We start from the raw sequence: 23,527 nt of genomic DNA, 5'->3' as shown, positions 1-23,527 counted from the left end.
TTTATTCTATTCTGCTCTAGGAAAGCACCACCAAGCGAGTGAAACACAGAATGTGATTGCATCAGAAAATAAAGAGGCAATTCCAGCTGCCCATGAGCATGAGCACAGCCATGACCACACTCAGCTGCATGCCTACATTGGAGTCTCCCTCGTGCTGGGCTTCGTGTTCATGTTGCTCGTGGACCAGATTGGCAGCTCCCATGTGCATTCTACTGATGGTAAGTGTCTGAGGCATATGAGTAGTGCAGCTGAATAAAGGTGCAGCATAGAAAGTCACAGACAATTGAATAATTCAGTATGTATTAATGCCTTTAGCACTAAAAGAATGCTCATCTCTTGGGTTCCAGTGAAAATTTTATTCTGTTGGGGCTGCGGCTATTGTAGGTTGTGACATACGGCACAAAGAATATTAGTCATTAACCTGATTATCTTAAAGCTGTTGCATTTATTTAAGAGTCTAGGACAAAAACATTCTTAACTGTTTTCATGCTAAGGAATCTTAAAGACAGTCTAAAGCTTATAGACCTTATTTTTGGAATCCTATTTTGAAATAAGCATGGTGCATAGGATTACAGAGAAAGCTAATTATACTGAAGTATAGGTGGCAAAACGTGAAAACAAATTTATGATATAGTGAAAACAAATTTATGATATAGTGAAATATGCCATCTTTAGCAGTGCTTTAGATAATAAGATAGTTCAATCATAAGCAAATGCAGCTAAATTTTTTCCTAGGACAGCCTTAAGATGTTGCATTGCTGCACTAGCAACATTAAATTGTGTGGTGACCTTTATTTAACAAGACAGCACTGTCACATTTAACCTCCAGCTGACTCAGGCTTTTTTGTTTTGATTGCTAGTATAGAAAATCCTGACTTGCAAAATAATCTTCCTACAGATTTACTTAAATTCTTTGTAACTTGCTTTCTATGGGAAAAAATGAGCTGCTTTCAAAGACAACTAGAGTTCTCCAAGACCTTTCATTTAGCAGACGTGCTCTGCTACCCCCAGTGGTGCTGCAGGGTCTGCTCTCGGCTTGCAGGGCCAGGAGGGCCATGGGGTGCTGGGGACAGAGCCCGGCTTCTGCCTGCATAGCCTGCTGAAGCTCTTCCACCATCTTCCCAACCTTCCAAGTCTTTAAGGATTAAACTTGGGGCCTCATATGTTCTACCACTGAGCTACATCTCTGCCCCCTACCCTATATGTTTATAAAATTTAATTCTAGTCAATTTTATCTTAAAATTGGTGAATTCATCTTAGCTTGGTCAGCATGTTTGACAGGGATACATTAAATAAGAAGAGAGTTTGATCCATAGTGCTGCTCTGTGCCATCATGCTGCTGTGCTATAGGGGTGTAGCCCAGTGGTAGAGCACTTGACTTGCATGTGTGAGGCCCTGGGTCCAATCCCTCAGCACTGGAAATAAAAAAAGAGGATGATGATAGTTAAAATAATGAGTCACTGTGCTAGAAATAAATTTGAAAGAATTAGGGTAGGCATAGGGTTTTAGATCTTTCTCTTCAGATACATTGACAGAATTTTGCAGCTAGGAGCTGTTGGAAAGTAGCCTAGAGATCTTGGTCCTCGGTGAGAGGTCGTTTGATTTCTGCTATCAGGTGCAGAGTTTTCTAATGGCTCAGCTTTGTCACATGAGCACCTGCAGATAGGAAGACTAATCAGGTGATGTGCTGGCATTTGTTTAGCCCTTGATTTAAAGTAATGATGAGTGAAAGTGATGATATGATATGTGTCCGGGACAGAGATTACAGCAGTAAAGCACTTAACCGTACATACAGCCAGCCTGGGTTCCATCCCTGGCACACACATGGTTTCCCAAGCCCTGCCAGGAGTGATCCTGTGCAGGGCCAGGAATAAGCCCTAATTAAGACTAATGAAGTGTAAGTTTTTGGAAAATGGGATTTTTGGATGGACCTATTCAGATAGAGAAATGGGTATAAAGATAGACAGATAAAAGGGTGCTTGCTAACATTCGATTGCTAAATGCCACAAGTTTGGAAAGAATGCTAAGTTAGAAAATACCATTTTGCAACCCTAATAAAACTTATCTCAGATGTGAGTCATTAATGAATGCCAAGAATTGGGGGTAAATTTTAATCTACATATTAGTTGCAAGGAAAAGTAAATGAGAAATCAGAAAATAACCCTTGACCAGCTGATCAAAACTAATGTCACTTATGTTCTGTTTCCAGTGTGGCCAAGTAAGTTTCTTTCAGACCAACCTCTTTACAGATCTTTATAAGCTTTGGTCCGACTTAAAAATCACCACCTGAAGACACTGGAGAGTGATCAAAAAAAGGCAAATTCAGTATTGGAGTCAGATTGGAAATAGGGAATCTTCCTGGTTTTGCTATGTTTAGCAGTTAAACAGCCTGTTGGGTAGCTGGAACTCTGCTAGAGGACTGACTTTCTGGCTTACGAAGTCAGAAGACAAGAGTTTGAGAGACTGTTCTAGAAAGGAGTGATGGGGAGAGATGCTACCTCAGATGCTACGTATAAACTTTGCCCAAGTTCCTGACAGCCCTGACCCTTGAATTCACGAGCAGGCTGCAGACAGCCCAGCTAAAGAAAAAGATTTAACAGATTTGAACAGCTGATCAAAAGACAGAGTTTGCAGTTACCAAACCAAGTTACTAAAAGCAAAACAAAAGTAATAGTGTGGAAGAATAAAATAGAATCCAGAGTATATATAAGGTAACATTTGCAATCTTGGGTATAATCCAAAATTCACACCATCAGTAAATAGCAGATTACATCCTGTGCTTATAAATGTGATATCCTGAGAAATATCACCTCTGTAGTGTTTCATCAACTATGTAGAGTAAATAATGTGAGGGTACATTAGACAAATTTAAAAGGAAGGGTTCAGACAAAAAAAGTTGTAAGGAGGAAAATGTATTCTTCAAAGGTATTTACTCACAGTGTTCTAGGAGGAGGTAGAGAGAGGAGGGTAAAAAAATGTTCTAGAATAAAGGTGACAAAAAGATAACAATGAAATGCATTCTATACTCCTAAACTGAATCCATTCTTATTCTGTTTGTTTGTTTATTTGTTTTGGCTTACCCCCAGGAAGCACTAACTCATGCACTCAGGAATTAACTCCTGGCAGTGCTGGGGGACCATATGGGATGCCGGGAATCGAACCCATTGCCGTGCAAGGCAAACGCCCTAGCCGCTGTGCTATCACTCCAGCCCCTAAATCCTTTCTTGAAAGGAAAAATGGTCTGAAGGACGTGGGCAACTGAGAAATGTAGAATATGCAGGAGAATTTAGGGAGAAGTATCAATGTTAAATTTACAGAGCTTGATAGCCATACCATGATGATGTAAGAAAATAATCTATCCCTTTAGGAAGTAGCACTGTAGCACTGTTGTCCTGTTGTTCATCGATTTGCTCAAGCGGGCACCAGTAACGTCTCCATTGTGAGACTTGTTACTGTTTTTGGCATATCGAATACGCCACGTGGAGCTTGCCAGGCTCTGCCGTGCGGGCGGGATACTCTCGGTAGCTTGCCGGGCTCTCCGAGAGGGACGGAGGAATCAAACCCGGCTCGGCCTCATGCAAGGCAATGCCCTACCCGCTGTACAATCGCTCTGGCTCCTGGACTGAATTTGAAAAGCAATTCGTTTTTTTTCTTCTAATCCTTTGGATTTTGAAGCCACATGTAGTGATCCTTAGTGTCTATTTCTGGCTCTATTTAGGAGTAATCCCTGGCAGTGCTCAGGGGACCATATGTCATCTTAGGGATAGAACCAGGACTGGCCACATGGAAAGAAAGTTCTTTTCCGCCTGTATCTCTGCAGTCAGGAGCAATACGTTGTTTTCTTCTTCTGGTTTTATGTTTTCTAAATTGCCAGCTGAGCAAAAAAAACAGCCCCGCCAACCCTCTGAGCAGACAGCGTGGGGGTGTCAGTCGTCCTAACTGGTGGGGCTTTACGGGCCGTCATGACAGTCTCTTCTACTCCAGAGTGCTGTCAGATAAGCTCACAGGTTTCATAACCCCTCCGCCCTCTGGGTAACCTGGTCTAAAGTATCTATTTTCCCCAGCAATCTTTTTTGGTGTTGTTTTCTGTTTTGGAGTCGCATCTGGCTGTGCTCAGGGCTCTGTGCTCTGTGTCACTCCTGGCAGTGCTCAGGGGACCAAATGCCGTGCTGGGGATTGAACCCAGGTCAGGTCAGCTGTGTGCATGGCAAGTGCCCTATCTCCTCTCCAGCCCTGGAGCAGTACATTCTTTTTTTTGTTTGAGGGGGGGGGGGTCACACCCGGCAATGCACAGGGATTACTCCTGGCTCTGCACTCAGGAATTACTCCTGGCGGTGCTCAGGGGACCATATGGGATGCTGGGATTTGAACCCGGGTCGGCCGCGTGCAAGGCAAACGCCCTACCTGCTGTGCTATCACTCCAGCCCCTGGAGCAGTACATTCTTAACTTGACAAATCAGGAAGGTGATGTTTCAGAAAAATGAATCTGACAAAGATGTATAAGATGATTTAGATTTGAGAAAATGCAGGTAATGGGAAAACCAGTTTCTGCTGATTTAGGTATGAGTTGATGGCCATTTAGACTACGATGGTGGCAGTAAAATGCAGATGGCACTAAGAGGTCATGCAGCTGTCTGGAGTTTATCTTGCTTGCAGATGCCCAGTTTTGGTTCTTTGGTCTGCAAGGTTCCCTGGGCACCACGTTAGTCCCCTGAGTACCATCAGAACAACCCCTAAGCTCTGGCAGGGCTGGGTTTCTTAAAAAGCACAAAACCAAAAAAGAAAATAAAGAATTGCTCCTTCTGGCTGGAGATGTACCACTGGAGGTAAGGCATTTGCTTTGCATGTTATGAATCCTGGTTCTATTCATAACATGACATGCAATCCCCTGCGCACTGCCAGAGATCATTCTTGTGCACTGCTGATGTGGCCCCCCAAAAAAAATTTTTTTAAAGATAGAAAGCAATGGAGATAAGGGCAAATGTAATGCCATTTTGATGTTATACTAAAGTCTTGAGTTGGGAAAGAGGAGCAGGTAGGAGGAGTGATCAGAGGCTCACAGTGCATTTTCCATGAAGAGGTACAGACAGTGAGGTAGCATGTTTTTACATTATTTAGGAGAAACAGGATCAAATGAAGAATTTCTGACTTTCCACTGTCATACTATTGCTGGACAGGAGAAGCTTATGTGTTTAAAACAGGGGAAAGGTGGTAAAGAAAATGGTAGTGTACTGCAAGAGCTTTCAAATAATCCTTCCACCTCCAGATCTTTATTCTAATAATTTGTGTATCACAGTGTTTAATGACTGGCTTTCTTCTTTTTGTTTCAGATCCAGAAACAGCAAGATCTGGCAATTCCAAAATCACCACCACACTGGGCCTGGTCGTTCATGCTGCAGGTAGGCCTGGCTTGCTGTGGAAGCCCTTTCTTTTCTGTGGCACCAGTGGGAGGTAGAATGTTTCTGTTAACAAGGACCATCCACCTGAAAGTAAGCGGCTGGACTCCCTTTCAGGGAAGTTTCTTTTTTTTTTTTTGTAATTTTTTTATTCTTTTATAGAATCACCATGTGGAAAGTTACAAAGCTTTCAGGTTTAAGTCTCAGTTATACAATGCTTGAACACCCATCCCTTCACCAGTGCACATATTCCACCACCAAGACTCACAGTATACCTCCCCCCTCCCCCCCACCTCCCCAGCCCCCCACCCCGCATGTGTAACTGGTAAATTTCACTTTACTTTCACTTTACTTTGATTACATTCAATATTTGAACAAAAAATTCACTATTATTGATTTGGAGTTTCTCCCCTCAGGGAAGTTTCTTAAGGAAGTCTTCTAACATAATCCAGCCCAAGCCTTGATGTGCTCAGTGTCAGGGATTCGAAAGCTAAGAGTGGTATTTTTTTGTATGTGCATGTCACGGAATCCAGAGCATCATATGTATGTGTATGTGAAGCATATACCCCACCACTGAACTATCCCAACCCCAGATTTAATTCTTTAATGGATGGAGAAAATTTTTTCCAGGTGTGTTAAAAGTACATGACATTCAGATTTCAGTAAAAACTTTCAGTGAAAAGTTTTTTATTATTATTTGCAAACAATTCCCTCCTTTTACCAGTTTCTGCTTATCAGCAATAACAGCAGAGTTAAATAGTTGAAAGAAATCAGTGGTCTGTAAAGCATAAAATACATTTCTGCCAGACCCTTTTAGAAAGTTTACTGAGCCAGAGATAGGACAGTGAGTAAGGACCATATGGGACACAAGGGATCAAACCTGGATTGGCTAGGTGCAAGGCAGGCACCTTACCTGCTGTGCTATCTCACCAACCCCTTTTGAGAGTTTTTTAAATTTTTAAATTTTTTTTTAAATTTTATTTTCATAGAGTTGTTCACAGTAATTTATTACATTCAGTATTTCAATACCAATCCCACCAACCACTACACCTTCCCACCACCATTATTTCAGATTTTCCCACCACCACCCAAGGAAGATGCTAAGTAATTTATTTTATATTGCTTGTTATGAATAATTAACTAAAAAATGATTCAAAAAGGTTTCCTTAGAGGAAAGTGTGTGAAAATTGTTGTATCTTATTTTGGAGCCATTAAGCCCCTGTATTAAAGATCACTAACAAACATATTGTTAGAGTTTGAACCTTGTGTGATGTATATATATATATATATATATATATATATATATATATATATATATAAAATTTTTTGGATCAAGATTGGTTGTCAAACATGGTGTGCTACTCTTGGTGTATCAGGTAGTGGCATAATGTATGAGAAGTTGTGTAGCCACACACTCCTGGAATTCTAAGATTTTACATAGGGTTCTAGAAATGGAGTTAAATTTTTAAACTGGATGTAATTTTGGGGGTACAGAGGCATCTCTATAGCATGTTGCTCTCTACTTCATTTGTAAGTCTCTGGATTCTGGCCAATGGCTCCAAGAGGCAGTTTGTGGCTGTGACTGCCAGGAAACAGGAAGCATAGAGAGATGGGAGGAGGGGGCCCATTTCCAACTCTGGAAGCCTGGAAATTTCAGTCACAAGTCCTGCAGACCTGGGTTTTTCAGCAGATTCAGTCCCATGCACAGAGGCGAGGGGGGGTGCTCGTGCAAGCCTATGAAGGTCAGCCATGAGCATGGCAGTGGTTGGGTTCTGGAGGTTTGCGGCTGCCAGCGTTCTTTTGGGGCAGGTGGGGGTATACACCTGGCCCCCTCTGAGGTGCCCGGATGAAATCACCCTGGAGCGGGGTAGGGAGATACCTGTATTGCATGTTGCTCTCTTCCGAGATTCGTTTGTGAGTCTTTGAGAGTGTTTTTAATCATGAAAGTGTGCAGTATCTTGGCAACATTTTTCTCTGCTTCTATTAATATCATATGATTTTTAATTTTCCTTATACTAATATGTTACATTGATTGACTTGTGTATATTGAATCATTCTTGCATCTCTGGGATGATTCCCACTTGGTCATAGAGTATGAACTCTTTGATGTTGTTGGATTTGATTTTGCCAGTATTTTGTTGAGAATCTTTGTGTCTTTGTTCATCTGAGATGCCGGTCTGTAATTTATTCTTTTTAGTGATATGTCTCTCTGCTTATCTAGGTAATTTTGCCTCACAGAAATTGTTTGGTAGGGTTTCTGTTTCTTTTACTTTCTAGAAGAGCTTTAAAAGGATTGACAGTAAATACTCTTCTTTAAAGATTTGAGAGAACTCACTGGTAAACTGAAATCTGGGCCTGGAATTTTGGGATTCTTTTTGAGACTTGATTGCCATTTCAATTTCCTCTGTAGTAATTGGTCTGTTCAGGTGCTCCATATCTTCTTGGTTCAATCTTGGAAGGTTATAGGAGTCAAAAAATTTATCCATTTCTTCTAGATTCTCTCATTTCATAGCATAAAGATTTTCAAAGTAATCCCTAATGATTCTTTGTATATCTATGGTATCTGTTGTGACATCTTCCCTTTTAATTTTTATTTTTGCAGTTTTTATTTTTAATCTAAAATATGTAAGTTGTCTCCTTTGAAGTTCTTTATTAGAATTTAATTAAGCAGTGAAATGTGGAGCGTTACGCTTTTTCCCCACTGACAACACTCTAGCTCACATAGTGGATACTCTAGCCCAGAGGCCAGGAGCCTAAGACCTCTTGATCGATCATTTCTCATTTAACCTTGATGAAAACTCTACAACACAAGCTCGATTGTGCCTGTTTTAGAGAAGGCTAAGGTTGAGAATCGTTAGTAGTATTCCATGTGTTGAGCCCTGCTCTCGCTGACTCTGAAAGCCCACAGACTCAACCATGACACTTACGGTAGTTATTGTCATTTATAGTCTTTTATGTTTCACTTTTCCCAAATTTAGCTGACGGTGTTGCTTTGGGAGCAGCAGCTTCTACTTCACAGACTAGTGTCCAGTTAATAGTGTTCGTGGCAATAATGCTGCATAAGGTAAGAAAAAAAATGTTGGTGTAAGATTTGATATTGAATATATTCATGATTAATTATTTTTCTGAAGTGGAAAAACTTCTTTCGTGGATGGGGGGAGTGTCCCAGGTGGTGCTCAGGCTGTGGTTCCCCCCTGTGAGTCTTGCCCAACAAGCCTGCAGTTTAGTGTGAGAGCCGTGCTTTGGCCCTGCAGTGCTGGGGCTTACCCGGGCCACACCATGTAGTGCAGAAGTAAAGCTGAGGTGGGCCTTCTGCGTTAGCCCCTATCTTTCCTGCCCCTGAAATGGGAAGACTTTTGTTGTGTTTTGTTATGGAGCCACACCTTCCTGTGCTCAGGGCTTACTCCTGGCTCTGAGCTCAGGGATCACGCCTGGCAGTGCTCATGGAACCATATGGGATGCTGGGGATCGAACCCAGCAAGTGCCCTACCCACTGTGCTATTACTCTGGCCCTCTCTTATTTGAGTCAATGTGATGGTGTTTTGCAGCATTTTTTAAACATGTGAGGGATTTTTTGTTTTGTTTTTTTCCTTTCCCTTTTTGTTTTTGAGTGGGGCTTTGGGGCTACCTACATCTGGCAGTGTTCAGGTGGACCGTGTGCAGTGCCAGGGATCACACCAGGGCTGTGGCCTAAGCAGCTGCATGCAAAGCAAGAACATTACTTCCTACATTATCTGTCCAGCTCCATGAGCTTTTTTTTTTTTTTAATGGTAATATGTGTAGACTCATACAATCTCTACAGATTTCTATATTTTACAGTAAATTTTATTCATGCTTTGGTGTTCTTAACTTGTGGGGTTGGGGGAGACAAGTGGCCAACACCTGGCAGTACTTAGGGCTTACTCCTGGCTTCTGTACTCAGGGATCACTCCTGGCACAGTTCCGGGAACAATAGAGGGTGCCAAGGATCAAATCCAAGTTGGCCACATGCAAGGAAGCATCCTACCTGCTATACTATATGTCTGACACATACACACACACACACACACACACACACACACACACACACACACACACACACACACACACACATATACATGATACTTCTTTGGTACTATGCTTGTTTGGTTTTGTGGAGTTTGGTGGGGACAGGAGAATTCATGAAATGACTTGTACTTCTTAATGTAGACTTACATGGGCTAATTTTTCTTTTCCAGGCTCCAGCTGCATTTGGGCTGGTTTCCTTCTTAATGCATGCTGGTCTAGAGCGGAATCGCATCAGAAAGCACTTACTGGTCTTTGCACTGGCAGCACCAGTTATGTCCATGGTGACATACTTGGGATTAAGTAAAGTAAGTGATTTAGCTTTAGCTTATCTATAATCTGTAGAACTCTTACAGTCTATTTTGTGTTCAATGTTTTAATTGAAATATCCTGGTTTATAATAATGTTTTGTGTTTACCATTAAGTGTTTGCCTATTTGTTTCTTCATTTAAAAGTAAATGTTTGTAGAACTTTTTAGAATTTGTAACATACAGGTATTGGTAATTCTGAAGATTTTATGACATTTTCATTGATGACATGTTCTTTTTTAAATCATTAATTATCTTAGTTCAAGTTCTCTTTTTTTTAATTTTTTTTTATTAATTCATCATGAGGTACAGTATCAAAACTTTCATGTTTGAGCTTTGATCATACGGTCATCATACACCCATCCCTTCACCAGTGCACGTTTTCCACCACTAAAATCCCCAGTATCCCCCACCCTTCATTCCACACCTCCCCCTGCCTGTGTGGCAGACAATTTGCAAAATACTCTTTCTCTACTTTAGTTACCTTCAATATTTCAAGACCAGTCCTGCCACACCTCATACCTGCCGAAAATGCAATGCTAGACAATGTGTTTTGTATTGCTTGTTATGGATATAATATAACGTCTAGGAATTCTAAGATTTTAATAATTAGGGTCTGAAGAAATCGCTGCAGCAAGTTGCTCGGTTCTGATTCGTTTGTATGTCTCTGGATCGTGGCCGTGTGGGAGCTTATGTAGACAGTGGGCAGATGTGGCATTATCTCAGAGTCCTATCAGAGCAGGGGGAAGGAGAAGGGCCCACTCCTCCCCTGTCCCACGAGACTCGGGATTTGCCATCACTTGTACCTGGGGCTTCTCGATGATTTCTAGAAAATGGCGGCCACCGGAGTTCCTAGGATCTCTGGAGGGACAAAACCTGCCCCCATCTGGAGCAGTCCAGCGGAGAAGGCCTATTGTAAAGTCCTGGGCCATCTCTGCAGCAAGTTGCTGGGGTCCAAGATTTGTTTGTGTATTCTCTTTTCTTTTTAAATTTAATTTCTCTTGAAACCGTGTAAGGATTGTCTTAGAAGCTGTTGCTAAGCTCTGAGGGCAGGCACTTCCATCTCGATTATGACCACATTCAAGTTCCAGTCTTGTGCCTGATACATGGGGGAGTGTTTATTAAATATTAGTAGACTCTGAAGGAATGTCTGGGTTTTAATATCTGCCTTTATAAAGCTGTTGGTTCGGTTTTCAGAATAATACTTGCTTTCTCTTTCTCTCACTTCACAGAGCAGCAAAGAAGCCCTTTCCGAGGTCAACGCCACCGGAGTGGCCATGCTCTTCTCTGCCGGGACCTTTCTCTATGTTGCCACAGTTCATGTCCTCCCTGAGGTGGGCGGAATGGGACACAGCCACAAACCCGACCCTGCTGGAGGGAAAGGCCTCAGCCGCCTGGAGGTGGCAGCCCTGGTCGTGGGCTGCCTCATCCCGCTCATCCTGTCAGTAGGACACCAGCACTAATGGCCCGGGGGCCAGCCTCAGACCGTGGCCGCTTGCCAGACAGCGAGAACAGCAAGCACCCGACAGCTGCTCACCTCCTCCGTCTCCTGTCTCGCCTGGCCCATCTCCACCTGTGTTCCTAGAGTCCAGAGGGAGGTGAGAGAAAGCCTGGAGTAATGGAAAAGCTCTTAGAGTAGAAGCAACACAGTGTGACGGATAGAGACATTCCATTGTGTTGTCTTGTAACAGGCCTATGGCATCTTGAGTTTGGATGTTTCTCTTAACCCTATTCTCAGGGAAGATGGCATTTAGTTTTAAGAAAAAGTGGAGAACTTCATACTCAATGAAATAGTAATTATGAAAGTACAGTGTTCTGTAATTAAGCTAAATCTCTCTCTTTTTCTGTTGTTTTGTTTTTGTTTTGTTTTTAGCTTCGAGGCTCTGCCACTCTATCTGCTGATTTTTAACATGGATCTCACCGTGTAAGACTGGTGCTTTAGCATCTATACCACATGCCTTGATAGAAGGTCATAGTGCCCAGTGTCTTAGATGCTAAAGATGAACGTAGGAAATCTGGGGCTGAATCGGGCAAGTGATGGCAGGACCCACTGAAAGCTGAGTACACTCAAGAGATCTGAACTGTAAAGGGAATGTCTCCTTTTCCCCGTGCAGCAGAGGGGGACTAGCTTCCTCCCAGGTGACTTGGAATGCGATTTGGTGGCATTTCTAGTTCCCTTTGCAGAACACCTGTGTACCTGTAAGACATTCTTACAGAGAGGAGCCAAGTTCTAGTCTGTGCAGACCTCAGCTTTCCTTCAAGAATGTGTAGGACCACAAGTGTCTTTGGAAATTAAGTTGTGTTAAATTTTAGATGGATTTGGATAGTTATCCAAAACTTTAGAGTAAACCTTTTTAAAAGTAAGATTAGCAATTTCTGGTTTCCCTTTTATTTTTTTCAAAGTATCTTAGCAGGCCAGCAATTCCTCTGGCAGAAGTACATGGTGCCCCTGGAGGGAGCTAGGTGAGCATCAGAAAATCAAGATATGGGTGCAGGAGTAATGGTACAATGAGTAGGGAATTTGCCTTGGATGTGACCAATCTGGGTCCAATCCTAAGCACCCCATATGGTCCATTGAGCCTGCCAGGAGTGATTCCTGAGCACAGAGGCGGGAGTAAGCCCTGAGCACCACTGGGTGTGACCCCAAAACAAAACAAAAAAAAAAGAAAAGAAAATCAAGATGTGTCACAAATGGGAAGTGTTTGCTTATTGATTTAAATCTTGTTGAAATCATGTCCCCTGTCTCTTCATGTTGTCCATGCTTTTCTCCTAACTTTCCCCTCCAGCCCTTTCTCCCTACAGTGCGCTGCCTACTGCTGGTGGCGGTATTAACTATTCATGTGAGTTTGGTTCTCATGAGGACAACCACTTCTTGAACTGTGATGATGAAGATAATATTGTCAGTTCTTTATTCCCTTCAATGAAGTTACCTTTGTGTCAAATGCAGCTTTGTCAAGCCTTTAAAATAAACTTCCTCATATATGAGATGCTACATTCACTAATATTCTGATAATTTAAACAGTTGAAACAGTAAAAGTGTTTAACAAACTAGGATAATTTTCCCGTATTTGCCAAAATCCCTTGTAAGCCTTGTATTATCAAACACGTGTATAATATTGTTATTAATTTATTTTGATTTTCTGTACCATTTCAAAACATATTACCTAAAGAGGGAACCAAGACTATTTTCTTCAGGGCAGTGGATTTAAGAGTTTGTAAAACATTTTATATGACATATAAGCCAGCATGCATGTGATTTTATTTCCTTTCTAGATCTGTCACTGGGTCAGCAGCTGTGAAAGCAGAACTTGCAAGCCCTCTGCTGGCTGGAGACCAAAGTAGCATAAGTAGGATTCTGATTCTGTATAGTGGCTAGCAACCGTGGCAGACAATATTAAAGCAACAAAAGGCATTGGAGGGAGTCTTCAGTGATTTCCCTGATAACAACTCTGACTCATGGGAGTCACAGGGTTTCATCTGGTCCTTTAAAATGACACAGTTGCCTTGATTTTCCTTGGAAATTCACTTTGTTAAATAAATGGTGCATTTTGATGTCTGGTTGGTTTGGTTTGGATAGTTGCACTTCCTCTCATATACCGCTGTATGCAGTGATCAAAAGTTTGTTCTGCTGGCCAGTGCCTCTTTAGCAGTGCCTTGCCATCAGAAATAAGCATTTGGCTAGAATAGCTTGCTGAGTAGGGCTTTGAACTCTGGCAAGGATTGAACTCTCGAACTCCCAAATTTGCCTTCCCCTCTGGACCTCATGTTAATAAGCAAAACTTCTCCAAGCCCTCTCCACTTCCAAAGCCATAGGCTTTCCCAGATGTTAAAGCTGCTGCCTCAGGAACTACTCGCTCCTCTCCTCGTCAGCAGGCCGGAATAGCCATACTAACTAATAGGGCTCAGACGCATCCTCAGGCCGCAGAGGTCTCCTTCATTAAGGGGCAGAACTTAGTCAAGGTGGACAGTTTCCCAGGAGAGGCCACCCTGATGGTCCCTGATTAGCATGTCTCATGGCATTTTCCTCTTGTTTGAAACTGCCTCCTTAAAGGTGGGTGCCTTACTGCTCACCCGTAAAAACAGTAGCAATCTTTAAGTTGCTGCCATGATTGCAGGCAGAAGGATTGGCTACCAAAGAGATGCAGTTGATGATGAAAAGCATGGTCCTTCCTCATAACCAAAGCTAATTGGAATTTGACTCCCTTCCCTTGGTAGGAATAGTCTTGTTGTTGTTGTTTTTGGTTTTGTTTTGTTTTTTTTTCAAATCCTGAGTGTTCTCTTAAATGATAAAAGAAGTTGAGAATTCACCACAGATCCACCCCTCTCATCCGTTCCCCCATGACTCGCTCTCCAGTCCCCACTTCTCCAGGGCAGGTGGCTTCCTGTGCGTGGAGTTGCCAGGTCTCCTTTCTTTGGCAAAGGCTCTGCCCTGGGGTGTATCGCAACGGCAACCCCCACCACCACCCCCAACGCTCTCTGTTCTCTCTTCCCCTCAACCAGTCTTTCTGGTCCCCTGAGTACAAGAGCTGAGTACTCAGCCCTGTGCCCGTCCTTTGGAGCCATTAGGGGGGAGACAAGTGGCTATTTTGAGTTGGAAGTTCTTTCTAGCAAAAAGAAAATAGAATTCTTAGATTTTTTTTTTTTTGTCTATTTGTTTTTCTGGCCTGCTTCTAAGTGCCACTCCTGATTTCCCTCGTTTTTTAAGGACGGCAGCTAGGTGGGCACACCAGCACTGGCATGTGTCAAGCCCCTCAGGTACCTGGTAGCTGTCTACTCACTGAACATGGAAACGGTGACAGCGGCAGAGGGGGCCCCTGGATAATGACCGCACTCATCTGGAATGGTGGCAGTGCTGGGCGAGAACCTTCGGCAGCTGATTCCAGGGTGGTCTTCCTCTGCTCGGTGCAGAATGGCCCCCCATCGTCTGAAGAGCACGACAGGAGATGCTGTGGACTTAGAACTGGGCGGGGGGGGGGTGTACGCAGCATGTTTGCATTCAGCATCTAGATTCACTTCAGCAGGCCAGAGGGAGGCTTGTGACTTGTAGGAAAGGACTAAACAAGCCTAAGGAATTCTCTAGATACTCAGCCTAACACAGGGCGGTTGGCTTAGCTCTTCTTTCCCAGTAGCATCTTCTAGCTCCTTGGAAATCCCCCTGGGGAAACACTACAGTCCGCCTGGTTCATTAGTCTGAACAGTAATTTTAAGTGTTCCTTTTCCCGACTCCTTTGTAAACATGAAATCATTCCATGGATGACTGCCTTATAATTTTGTCTTTCCACTTCAATTGTGAATGGTTAATTTGTTTGCTGTTTTCTGACTTGTTTTATGATATTAAATTTTTATTAGTGCGTACCTTATGTGATGGCTTGTTACGTCTCTCAGCAGTTTGTTGGACCACCAGACTTGACCCACATTTCAACCACAGAAAAGTCAGTGGAAATTTTGGTGGATGGTGGGAAGAGGTTCAGGGTGAGCGGGGAGGATAGGAGGAAGGGATATTAAGGACATGATGTACCATCTCCTCAAAAAAAAAAAAATCAATAAGTTTCTTTGCTTTGCCATTGGTGTTGGCAAATGCTGTATACAAGGGTAGCTCTTTACCCCCAGAGAGACACAGGTGACAGGCCTGTCACAGCAGTATCATTCCCATCGGCAGAGCTGTTAAACAAAATGCAGCATCTACGAAGAACTAAGCCTAGAAATAATAGAAGTGCCATTTGTGAATTTGGTGTGTTTTCTTCCTCTATACACTAGCACTGGAGCCTGGTTTTTTTAATTTAGATACAGATAAGCACTATTTACAGCTATGTAACATTTAAACATATAATTGGCCTGTCAATCATTAGAGTTTTTTTTTTTGGGGGGGGGGGGGAGCAAGGGAGAGATTACACCTGGTTGTGCTCAGGGCTTACTCCTGGCTCTGTGCTCAGGAATCACTCCTGTCTGGGTTTGGGGGACCATATGAAGTGCTGGGGGTCGAACCCAGGTCAGCTGAGTACAAAGCAAGCGCCCTACTCACCATTCTGTTACTTCGGCCCCTGTGTATGTATTTAGGTTTTGTTTATTACTGGTCCACTTTGTGCTGGTTTTCTGTATATGGTGCATGTGTCCCAGCTTAGTTACAAAGGTCATGCCTGTGGAGTGTGACGTTTCCTGAAATGACGGTGGGTGAAAGGACAGGCACGCAGGTGTCCTGCCGTCTCCGGATACCTTGGGGAAGTGCATTCATCCCTCCTGCGTCTTGCTCCCTGGACCTGTTTGCTTCGTTAGGTCAGCGCTTACATCTTGCTGTCCTGAAATCAAAATGTGTATTTCTAAGTAGGTGTAGCCCAAATAGCAGTCCTTATTTCATTTCATTTTCTCATTTTTGTTTCTTTTTCGTCTTTGGTGCCAGGAATAAAAATCCAGGGCCCCACCCATGAGAGGCAAGCGTTCTCCCACTGAGCTACACCTGGCCTGTGTCTCATTCTTACCAGCTGGAGCTGCCCCCTGCAGTGTAGTTTTGGTTTGGGGGGCCACACTGGGTGTGCTTAAGGCTTACTCCTGGCTCTGTACTCCAGGATCTCTGTCGGCGGTGCTCTGGGGACTGTGTAGAGTACCAGGGATTTTGCCCGCTTGATCGAGAGCCAGGCAATTGCCCTGCCCCCTGCTCTCTCTCTGGTCCCCTGCAGTGTAGTTTTCCTGTGCAGACAAATCAGCAGCCCTGTGGCTCTGTAGTCACCGTGTCTAGAAAAAAAAATGCTGCTACATGAGTTCCCTCCACTCACCTCCCTCATCTTCAGCTCCCGATCCCGTGACTCCTTCAATTAGGCCCGCACTAACCACTGTGGTTAAAATTTGCAATCTCTCCTCCAACCCCCAGTGCTCCTTCCCCACTCCTATTTCTGTAGCACTGGTTGCCTTTTAATCTATTTTGAATTATATGTCTGCTCTGTCCCACTTGCATGCTAAAATACAGGCTCGGGGAGCCGGAGTCTCAATAAATATATATTGTGGAAATATTTGGCCTTTCCTGAAGGGGGCACTTCTTTCCTCCTGGTCTGTGCTCGCCTCTCCCCTCCCACTCCCCGCTGCCCTAATCCCTGGCACTGCCAGCTCCTCAGCCCTGCCTTTGTCTACACTGGGCTGAGGTTCTGTTGAGAGTCAGCAGATTCGGAGCTGAGGGGACAGGTGGGAATTTAAAGGGTTTTCGGGTTCCTGACGCAGGACCCCGGAACGGTAGTAATGTTGTCACAGGGAAACCCGGAGCCCGTTCCCAGCTCTGCTCCTGAATTCTTCTGCAGCAGTAGCTGTGTGGCTGCTCCGGCGGCTCAAGCATCCTGGGAGCCCTGCAGAGTCAAGCGCCATGGGCAGAGGGTGCCCAGCCGAGAGGGGAGGGACACTGGGCCGCTGGAGGAGGTGGACGGGACTGCAATTTTCCTGTGTCTGGAGTGCTGCCCTCTCACACTACAAGTGTTCTCAGGCCCCGAGGGCACAGACCCTTTATTACCCAGAGGCAGATCCGGAGGTGAAGGGAGCCCTCCAACCTCTCCTCCACTTACCTCTTCACTCACACCTCCTAGGTACTGACTACCCACAAAGGGAGGCAACTCATCAGTTCTGGCCTTAAAGATTTTGTGATTCCAGGGGCTGGAGTGATAGCACAGTGGGCAGGGCATTTGCCTTGCACGCGGCTGACCTGGGTTCAAATCCCAGCATCCCATATGGTTCCCTGAGCACCGCCAGGGGTGATTCCTGAGTGCATGAGCCAGGAGTGACCCCTGTGCATTGCTGGGTGTGACCCAAAAAGCAAAAAAAAAAAAAAAAAGATTTTGTGATTCCATGAGGAAGTCAAACAAGGTAACCATGGTCAGCTGTGAGGTTAAGTGCTGGGAGATCAAGAGAATCGGTGTGAAAAAAAAAAAGAGAATCGGTGTGAAGAGAACAAAACCCAAGGGGACTAGAGCCAAGCTGGGGTTCAGGGAGACCTTCCAGAGGAAGGTAAGGCCGGTTCTGGATATGAAGGCCGAACAGAGTGAAGCCAAGTAGGCAGTGGGAAAGATTTCCTGAGTGGGGGGATCCAGGTGGGCAGCAGCCAGTGGCACACGGAACCACGGACCAGCAAAGATGGTCTGCTGAAGGAGGGGTGCATGCCTGTCTTCTGAGCCAAGGGACACGGGTGCTTATAAGGTCCTCCCGCCTGGCTTCTGTTCTTCCACGTTCACAATCCTCATTGGGCCTACCACGTGTCTTATGAATCCCACCTCAACTCCAACTAGGGTACAGCCATGGCTGCTCCATGGTACCCCTCACCACATGGTGACCCCCATGTCCCAGTCTGCAGTTTTCAAATCCTCACGTCCAATGATTCCTTGGGCAACCAGGGTGGAGCTTGGTGACTTTCGTGCATCAAACTTCCTTCCTGGAGCCTCATTCCCAGTTGAATATTCATTTTATTTTTTCAGCTTTTGGGGGAGGTGCGGGTAATACCTGACAATGCTCAGGGGTTACTCTTGGCTCTGCACTCAGGAATCACTCCTGGCAGTGCTTGGGGGGCCATATGGGATGCCAGGGATTGAACCTGGGTTGGCCACGTGCAAGGCAAATGCCCTCCAAACTGTACTATCGCTCTAGCCCCGAACATTTATTTTAGGTTTCTGTGCCATACCTAGTGGCTTTCATCTTGGCTGAATTCAGGAATCACCCCTGGCAGGACTTGGGGGCACCATTTGTGGTACCGAGGATCAAACCCAGGTCAACTGCACACAAGGCGAACGCCTTACTGGCCAGTACTGTCTGGCCTCATATTACACTTCTGCCCAGAGGACCTAGCCTGGCAAGGGTGCCTGGTCTTCCTTCGCCCCTTGGTTTTCCTTCCCGAACCCTGCAATACCCTCTGCGCACTTGCTAATCTATGGGAACAAGCGCAGGAACAGGGCAAGCCCTGCCCAGTACCTTCCCTGTGCTCAGACCTCTATTAGGACTTTTCACCAAAGCCCCCACCTTGCACCTTGTTTCCTGTCAACCCTCTTTCCCTGGACTGACCACGGGGAGTGAGGCGGGGACAGGAACGTGAGCTGAACCTTTGTTCTGTTCCTGCCTTTGCCCTGCTCAGTACTGAGAAATCAGAAGGGTCTGAGCAAGTGGCGAGTGAAGAAGTCCTAGGCAAGCTGGCAGTTGAGAAGAATGACATGCACGGGGAAGGCAGGAGGGCCCGGCAGGTTCCCAGGCTGCACCTCGCCTGACAGTGTGCTGCAGAGAGCTGACACGGACGCCGGGCTCAGTGAATCTGCTGTCTCACCGTGCATGCGCCCGTATGCCACAGACATCCGAGGACCTGGCACGTTCTGGGAAATGACTAATGGAGTGAGTGGCCTTCAGTAGATAATCTTTCAAACTTCTTTTCTCATCTGGGAACATGTGACAGAGGTTAAATAAAAAAGATTTTTTTGGTTGGTTTTTTTTTTTGGGGGGGGGGAGGTGGGAGGTTAGAGGAGTATGTCTGAGGTGCTGGGGCTTCTCTTGCAAAGCATGTGCTCCTGCCCTCTGGGTAAGATGCACTTTTAGGACCCTGTGTCCTTACTGATAAGATGGACAGTCCGGGCCACACTTGGTGTGAGGCAGTCGGTTGGCAGCCAGTTTTATCTTCTGCAGAACCAGCTGCAGCAGAGAAGCCGCAGAAATGGCTCCATCTGAGGCAGACATGGCCTGCTTTCAACAGAGGGAAGCAAAGAGCCACTTAAGTACCTAGCGGTTGCTTCATCTCAAGCTGTCTCTGGTGGTTTTTCCATCTTGCCTTTACTGCTGTTAGCTTAGGTCTGTTCAGATGCCCTGCGTGCAGCGGGAATGGGCAGAGAGGGAGGAGGCTTTCCTTTGCCACTCAAGCCACTTGTGCTCTATTCCACTGCTAAAGAAACTGACTTTGAGACTCATCCAGGCTCACCGAGCCCTTCTGAGCGGGACTTCCTTCAGCATGATCCCAGCACCCTGCCTTTTGTCCTCCTAGGCTCCTGAGCTCACGACTAGTCCTGTATTACAAGCAGCCAAAGCCGGTACTGACCCGATTAAGCAGAACAGGAATTAATTGATGAAAAAAAAAAGACTGGCAGGGCTAGAAAACCTGGCCTGGCCTGATACTGAGTTTCTGACAACGCTACCCCAAACCCAGCTGCAGCAGGTGCTGCTGTCACAGAGCTCTTGTTGATGCCACCTCTGTGCTACCAGGACCCTACACACACACACACACACACACACACACACACACACACACACACACACACCCCTGAGACTACCACCTCCTCCAGGCAAAAGCACTGCCACTTCTGGATGGCAAGTTTGCCGCTTCTGCACATGCCTGACATCGATGCTTTTGGCACCACCTTCCTGGAGAAGCCTTACTGTCCTTGATGCCTGCGTGTGCCTTTTCCGTTAGTTGTCACCCGCAACTCCCAAGTCTAGGCCTGGGGTCCCTGATCAATAACCCCCACACCACAGGTTTCTGACATAGCTTCTCGCTTCCATCTTGTGGGGGGAGGGGTGTGGAAGGCTCTAAGATTGTGAGGTGTCCACTCTGCATCTACACACAGGCTCAGTCCACTTGCCAGTTCATCTCTACCCATAAGGTCCATCCAGGCCCAAGACCCTGAGTTAAGACTTGGTCTGAGGGCCAGGAAGGTAGCTCAAGGGCTGATGGGCCGTGGGGCAGGGGAGGAGGGGCACTGTAAGAGCAGCACTCTGGGAGTCTCCCCGCCCCCCGGCACCACCAGTATGGCCACCAAACAAATACAGTCCCATCAGATGAAGTACTCTCGAGTCACTTGTTAAAAGAGCCTGAGAGAAATGCAATGGCGCTGAGCACATGCTCTGCATGAGAAAGGCCTGGGTTCATCCCCAGTACCACATGGTCCCCCAAACAGTGCTGCAAATGACCTTTGGATACAAACCTGGGAGGAATCTCTAAGCACCACCTAAAGTGGCCAAAACAAAAACACAAAAGCTTGGGGTCAGAGAGAGAGTACAGAGGATGAGGTGCTTGCCCACCCATTTGATCCTTGGCACCATATAGAGTTCCCTGTGCACTGCCAGAAGTGATCCCTGAGCACAGAGCTAGAAGCTAGAAGCCCTGAACCCCACTAGGTGTGACCCCAAGCCAAACCAAATAAACCTTGAATCCTTTCAGGGACTTGTGAGCCAGGGGAGGGGCACAGGGATTTAGATGCCCCCTGGGACAGTAGGCAACAGGGAACGTGACCTGGGTCTGGGAAATCTCAGAGTTGATTGAGGTTTAAGATAAAACTGTGTCGGGTAGGGGCTGGAGCAATAGCACAGCAGGTAGGGCGTTTGCCTTGCACACGGCCGACCCGGGTTCAATTCCCAGCATCCCATATGGTTCCCTGAGCACCGCCAGGAGTAATTCCTGAGTGCAGAGCCAGGAGTAACCCTTGTGCAAAGCTGGGTGTAACCCCCCCCAAAAAAAAACCTGTCAGGTATGGGAACCTTTGGGGAGATATGGGGACACTTGGGGGAAGCCCCTCCTTAATTCATGAAAGGTTAGAACGGCAGATCCTCTAGTGTGGGGACCAAGCTTAAGTGCCTGCAGGGAGGAGCCAGGTCAGGTCATCATGGGCGAAGTACGTGGGGACGGGACAGGACTCCTGAGGGTGCCATTGTAGGCACAATTTAGCATTTTTCTTTCTTTTTTTTTTTTTTTTGGTTTTTGGGTCACACCTGGCGATGCACAGGGGTTACTCCTGGCTCTGCACTCAGGAATCACTCCTGGCGGTGCTCAGGGGACCATACGGGATGCTGGGATTTGAACCCAGGTCGGCCGCGTGCAAGGCAAACGCCCTACCCGCTGTGCTATCACTCCAGCCCCCACAATTCAGCATTTTTCAAACAGCACAAATGTTGATAAAAGAAAGTGGTCAGTCAGGGAAACGAGTTGGAACTCTGAGGCTACGCTGACCGGAGCACGAGAGAACTTTATGAGGTGCTGGACATGTTCCACCTCTTGCTTTGATGTGATTTTTCACTCTGCATATATTCAGCAAATAAGCCCTGGCAGGTAGAGCCAGGAGAGAGGCTGAAAGCTGAATACAAGCTCTGCAAGCAGGAAGACAGGCAAAACTCCCCGAGAGGCACCCTCCTCTCCGAACCCAACCCAAACAAAACTCCCAAACAAAAACGATGAAAACTTAAAAGACCTGTGCGGGTCTGCTTACTATAGAATCATTCCTCAACTTTTTGTCCTAGGGGAAAGTGAGTCAAGCGTATAAGAAGATTTGGCTCTCAGCCTACCCGTTTGCAAAGGGGTTCCCATGGGGGCTCTCTTAACACCTGCCACAGCGGGGGAGCCGAGCCGGGCGCCCCCTCCACCGCCGCAGAGCGAGCCCGAGCCGGGGCGGGACACTGCGGCGGGCAGCCGCGGGGTGCCCAGTCCCGGCCTGGGGCGCTGCGGACGCGGGGCCGGTGGCCCGGAGTCGCGCGGAGACCCACGCTAGCCAGACAAGCCGATCAATCACGGGCGGAAACTGCGCCTGCCAGGCCGGGCCGGGCCGGGCGCGGGTGCCAAAAGGCCCACGCAGACAGCCAAGTTCTGGGAAGAGAAACCTGATCCGGGAGGTGGCTGCAGCGCGACGCGAAAAATACCCGCCCTGGACGGGTGAGGGTCACTTACCGGAGTCTTACCTGGCCCGACAAGGTGCAGGCACCACCTCCTACGTGGTGGGCAGTGTGGGGAGGGGGAGCAGGTCACGCAGCCACGGGAGGGCCGCGTGGGGGCTCCCAGCCGGGCGGCTGTCACCAAGCCCTCGCTCGGACCCCAAGGACTGGACTCTGCCGGGGGGGACAGCTGGCGGCGTCCCGGGGGTGGGGGGAGCGCGGCTGCCGCAGCCGCCCAGCCGGCCCCGCTGCCCGCGCCCCGCGGGGACCTTCTGGCAGCCCCGAGCCCGGGCCTGAGGCCGCTCTGATTGGCGCGCGCCGTGGGCCTGGCGCGCTCACCTGCCCCTCGCAGCCAATCGGGGCCCCCGGAATCGGGGCTGTGGCGGGCGGAGGGGGCCGGGGCGGGGGCGAGGCCGCCGGCGGGAGGAGTGACCGCCCGGCCCGCCGGCAGCCCCAGCGCCCGGCTCCGCGTCTCCGCCCCGACGGCGCGCTCCCCCCTCCCCACGAGACGCCCCCCGCGCCGGGAGCCCCGCGCCCCGGCGCAGCCCCGCCGAGGAACGATGTTCACGTCCAAGTCCAACTCGGTGTCGCCCTCGCCGTCGCTGGAGCAGGCGGACCCCGACGCCCTGGACATCAGCACCAAAGTGCAGCTTTACGGGGTGCTGTGGAAGCGGCCCTTCGGGAGGTCGTCGGCCAAGTGGTCCCGGCGGTGAGTGTGCTCCTAAGCCTCGTCGTGAACCTCAGCTTTCCTCTGTGACCTTGGCCTCGGCCCGTCCCTCCCTCCCCCCACGGGCACGGGCGGGGGGCATCTCTGTCCAGGGCCGATGGAGGCGGGAGGGGCTCAGCAGCCTGGGTTGGGGGGCGGGGTGAATGCTCTTAGCAAGCTGAGGGCTGTAGAGACGTAGCCCAGGGAGCACCCTGGTAGGGCCAAGCTGAGCCAGACTCTGCAGAGAAGGGGGAACACCCGCCTCTCTCCCAGGACGCCTCCGCTAATGCCACCTACTTCGGGTGCGCGCGCACGCGCACACACACACACACACACACACACACACACACACAGCCTAGAGAGCTGAGTGCCTTGGGCCCTGGGTCCTTCTGAAAGGTGCGAGCTGCAGAGAAGCGCCTGGAAAGATCTGT

At 47.3% G+C, this 23,527-nt stretch overlaps 2 protein-coding genes and 1 long non-coding RNA gene across 4 annotated transcripts in view; 2 read left to right on the top strand and 1 right to left on the bottom strand.

Moving 5' to 3' along the window:
* SLC39A9 (solute carrier family 39 member 9) overlaps window positions 1-15,103 on the top strand; it is a 51,357-nt gene extending 36,254 nt beyond the window's left edge. For both annotated transcript variants that reach the window (XM_055130201.1, XM_004612325.2), the window contains 5 exons: window positions 21-218; window positions 5,331-5,399; window positions 8,375-8,460; window positions 9,614-9,748; window positions 10,981-15,103. In XM_055130201.1, coding sequence (XP_054986176.1) covers window positions 21-218; window positions 5,331-5,399; window positions 8,375-8,460; window positions 9,614-9,748; window positions 10,981-11,211 — 719 coding nt within the window. In that variant the 3' untranslated portion in view covers window positions 11,212-15,103. The remainder of the gene's footprint in view (window positions 1-20; window positions 219-5,330; window positions 5,400-8,374; window positions 8,461-9,613; window positions 9,749-10,980) is intronic.
* A 512-nt stretch (window positions 15,104-15,615) lies between these two features.
* Window positions 15,616-22,936, bottom strand: LOC129403333 (uncharacterized). The gene is made up of 2 exons (XR_008629129.1): window positions 22,418-22,936; window positions 15,616-16,044 (listed from the first exon to the last, which is right to left on the bottom strand). It is a non-coding gene; the product is annotated as an uncharacterized LOC129403333 (long non-coding RNA).
* The window catches only part of PLEKHD1 (pleckstrin homology and coiled-coil domain containing D1), a 26,629-nt gene continuing 25,281 nt past the window's right edge, over window positions 22,180-23,527 (top strand). Inside the window, exons 1-2 of the mRNA XM_055130200.1 lie at window positions 22,180-22,430; window positions 22,842-23,099. Coding sequence (XP_054986175.1) covers window positions 22,951-23,099 — 149 coding nt within the window. The 5' untranslated portion in view covers window positions 22,180-22,430; window positions 22,842-22,950. The remainder of the gene's footprint in view (window positions 22,431-22,841; window positions 23,100-23,527) is intronic.

Source organism: Sorex araneus, chromosome 3 (genome assembly GCF_027595985.1).
Source record: "Sorex araneus isolate mSorAra2 chromosome 3, mSorAra2.pri, whole genome shotgun sequence".
In the NCBI taxonomy this organism is placed as follows: domain Eukaryota; kingdom Metazoa; phylum Chordata; class Mammalia; order Eulipotyphla; family Soricidae; genus Sorex; species Sorex araneus.
The sequence above is the reverse complement of the archived record's forward strand: the minus strand, read 5'-3'. Positions and strand labels throughout refer to the sequence as shown.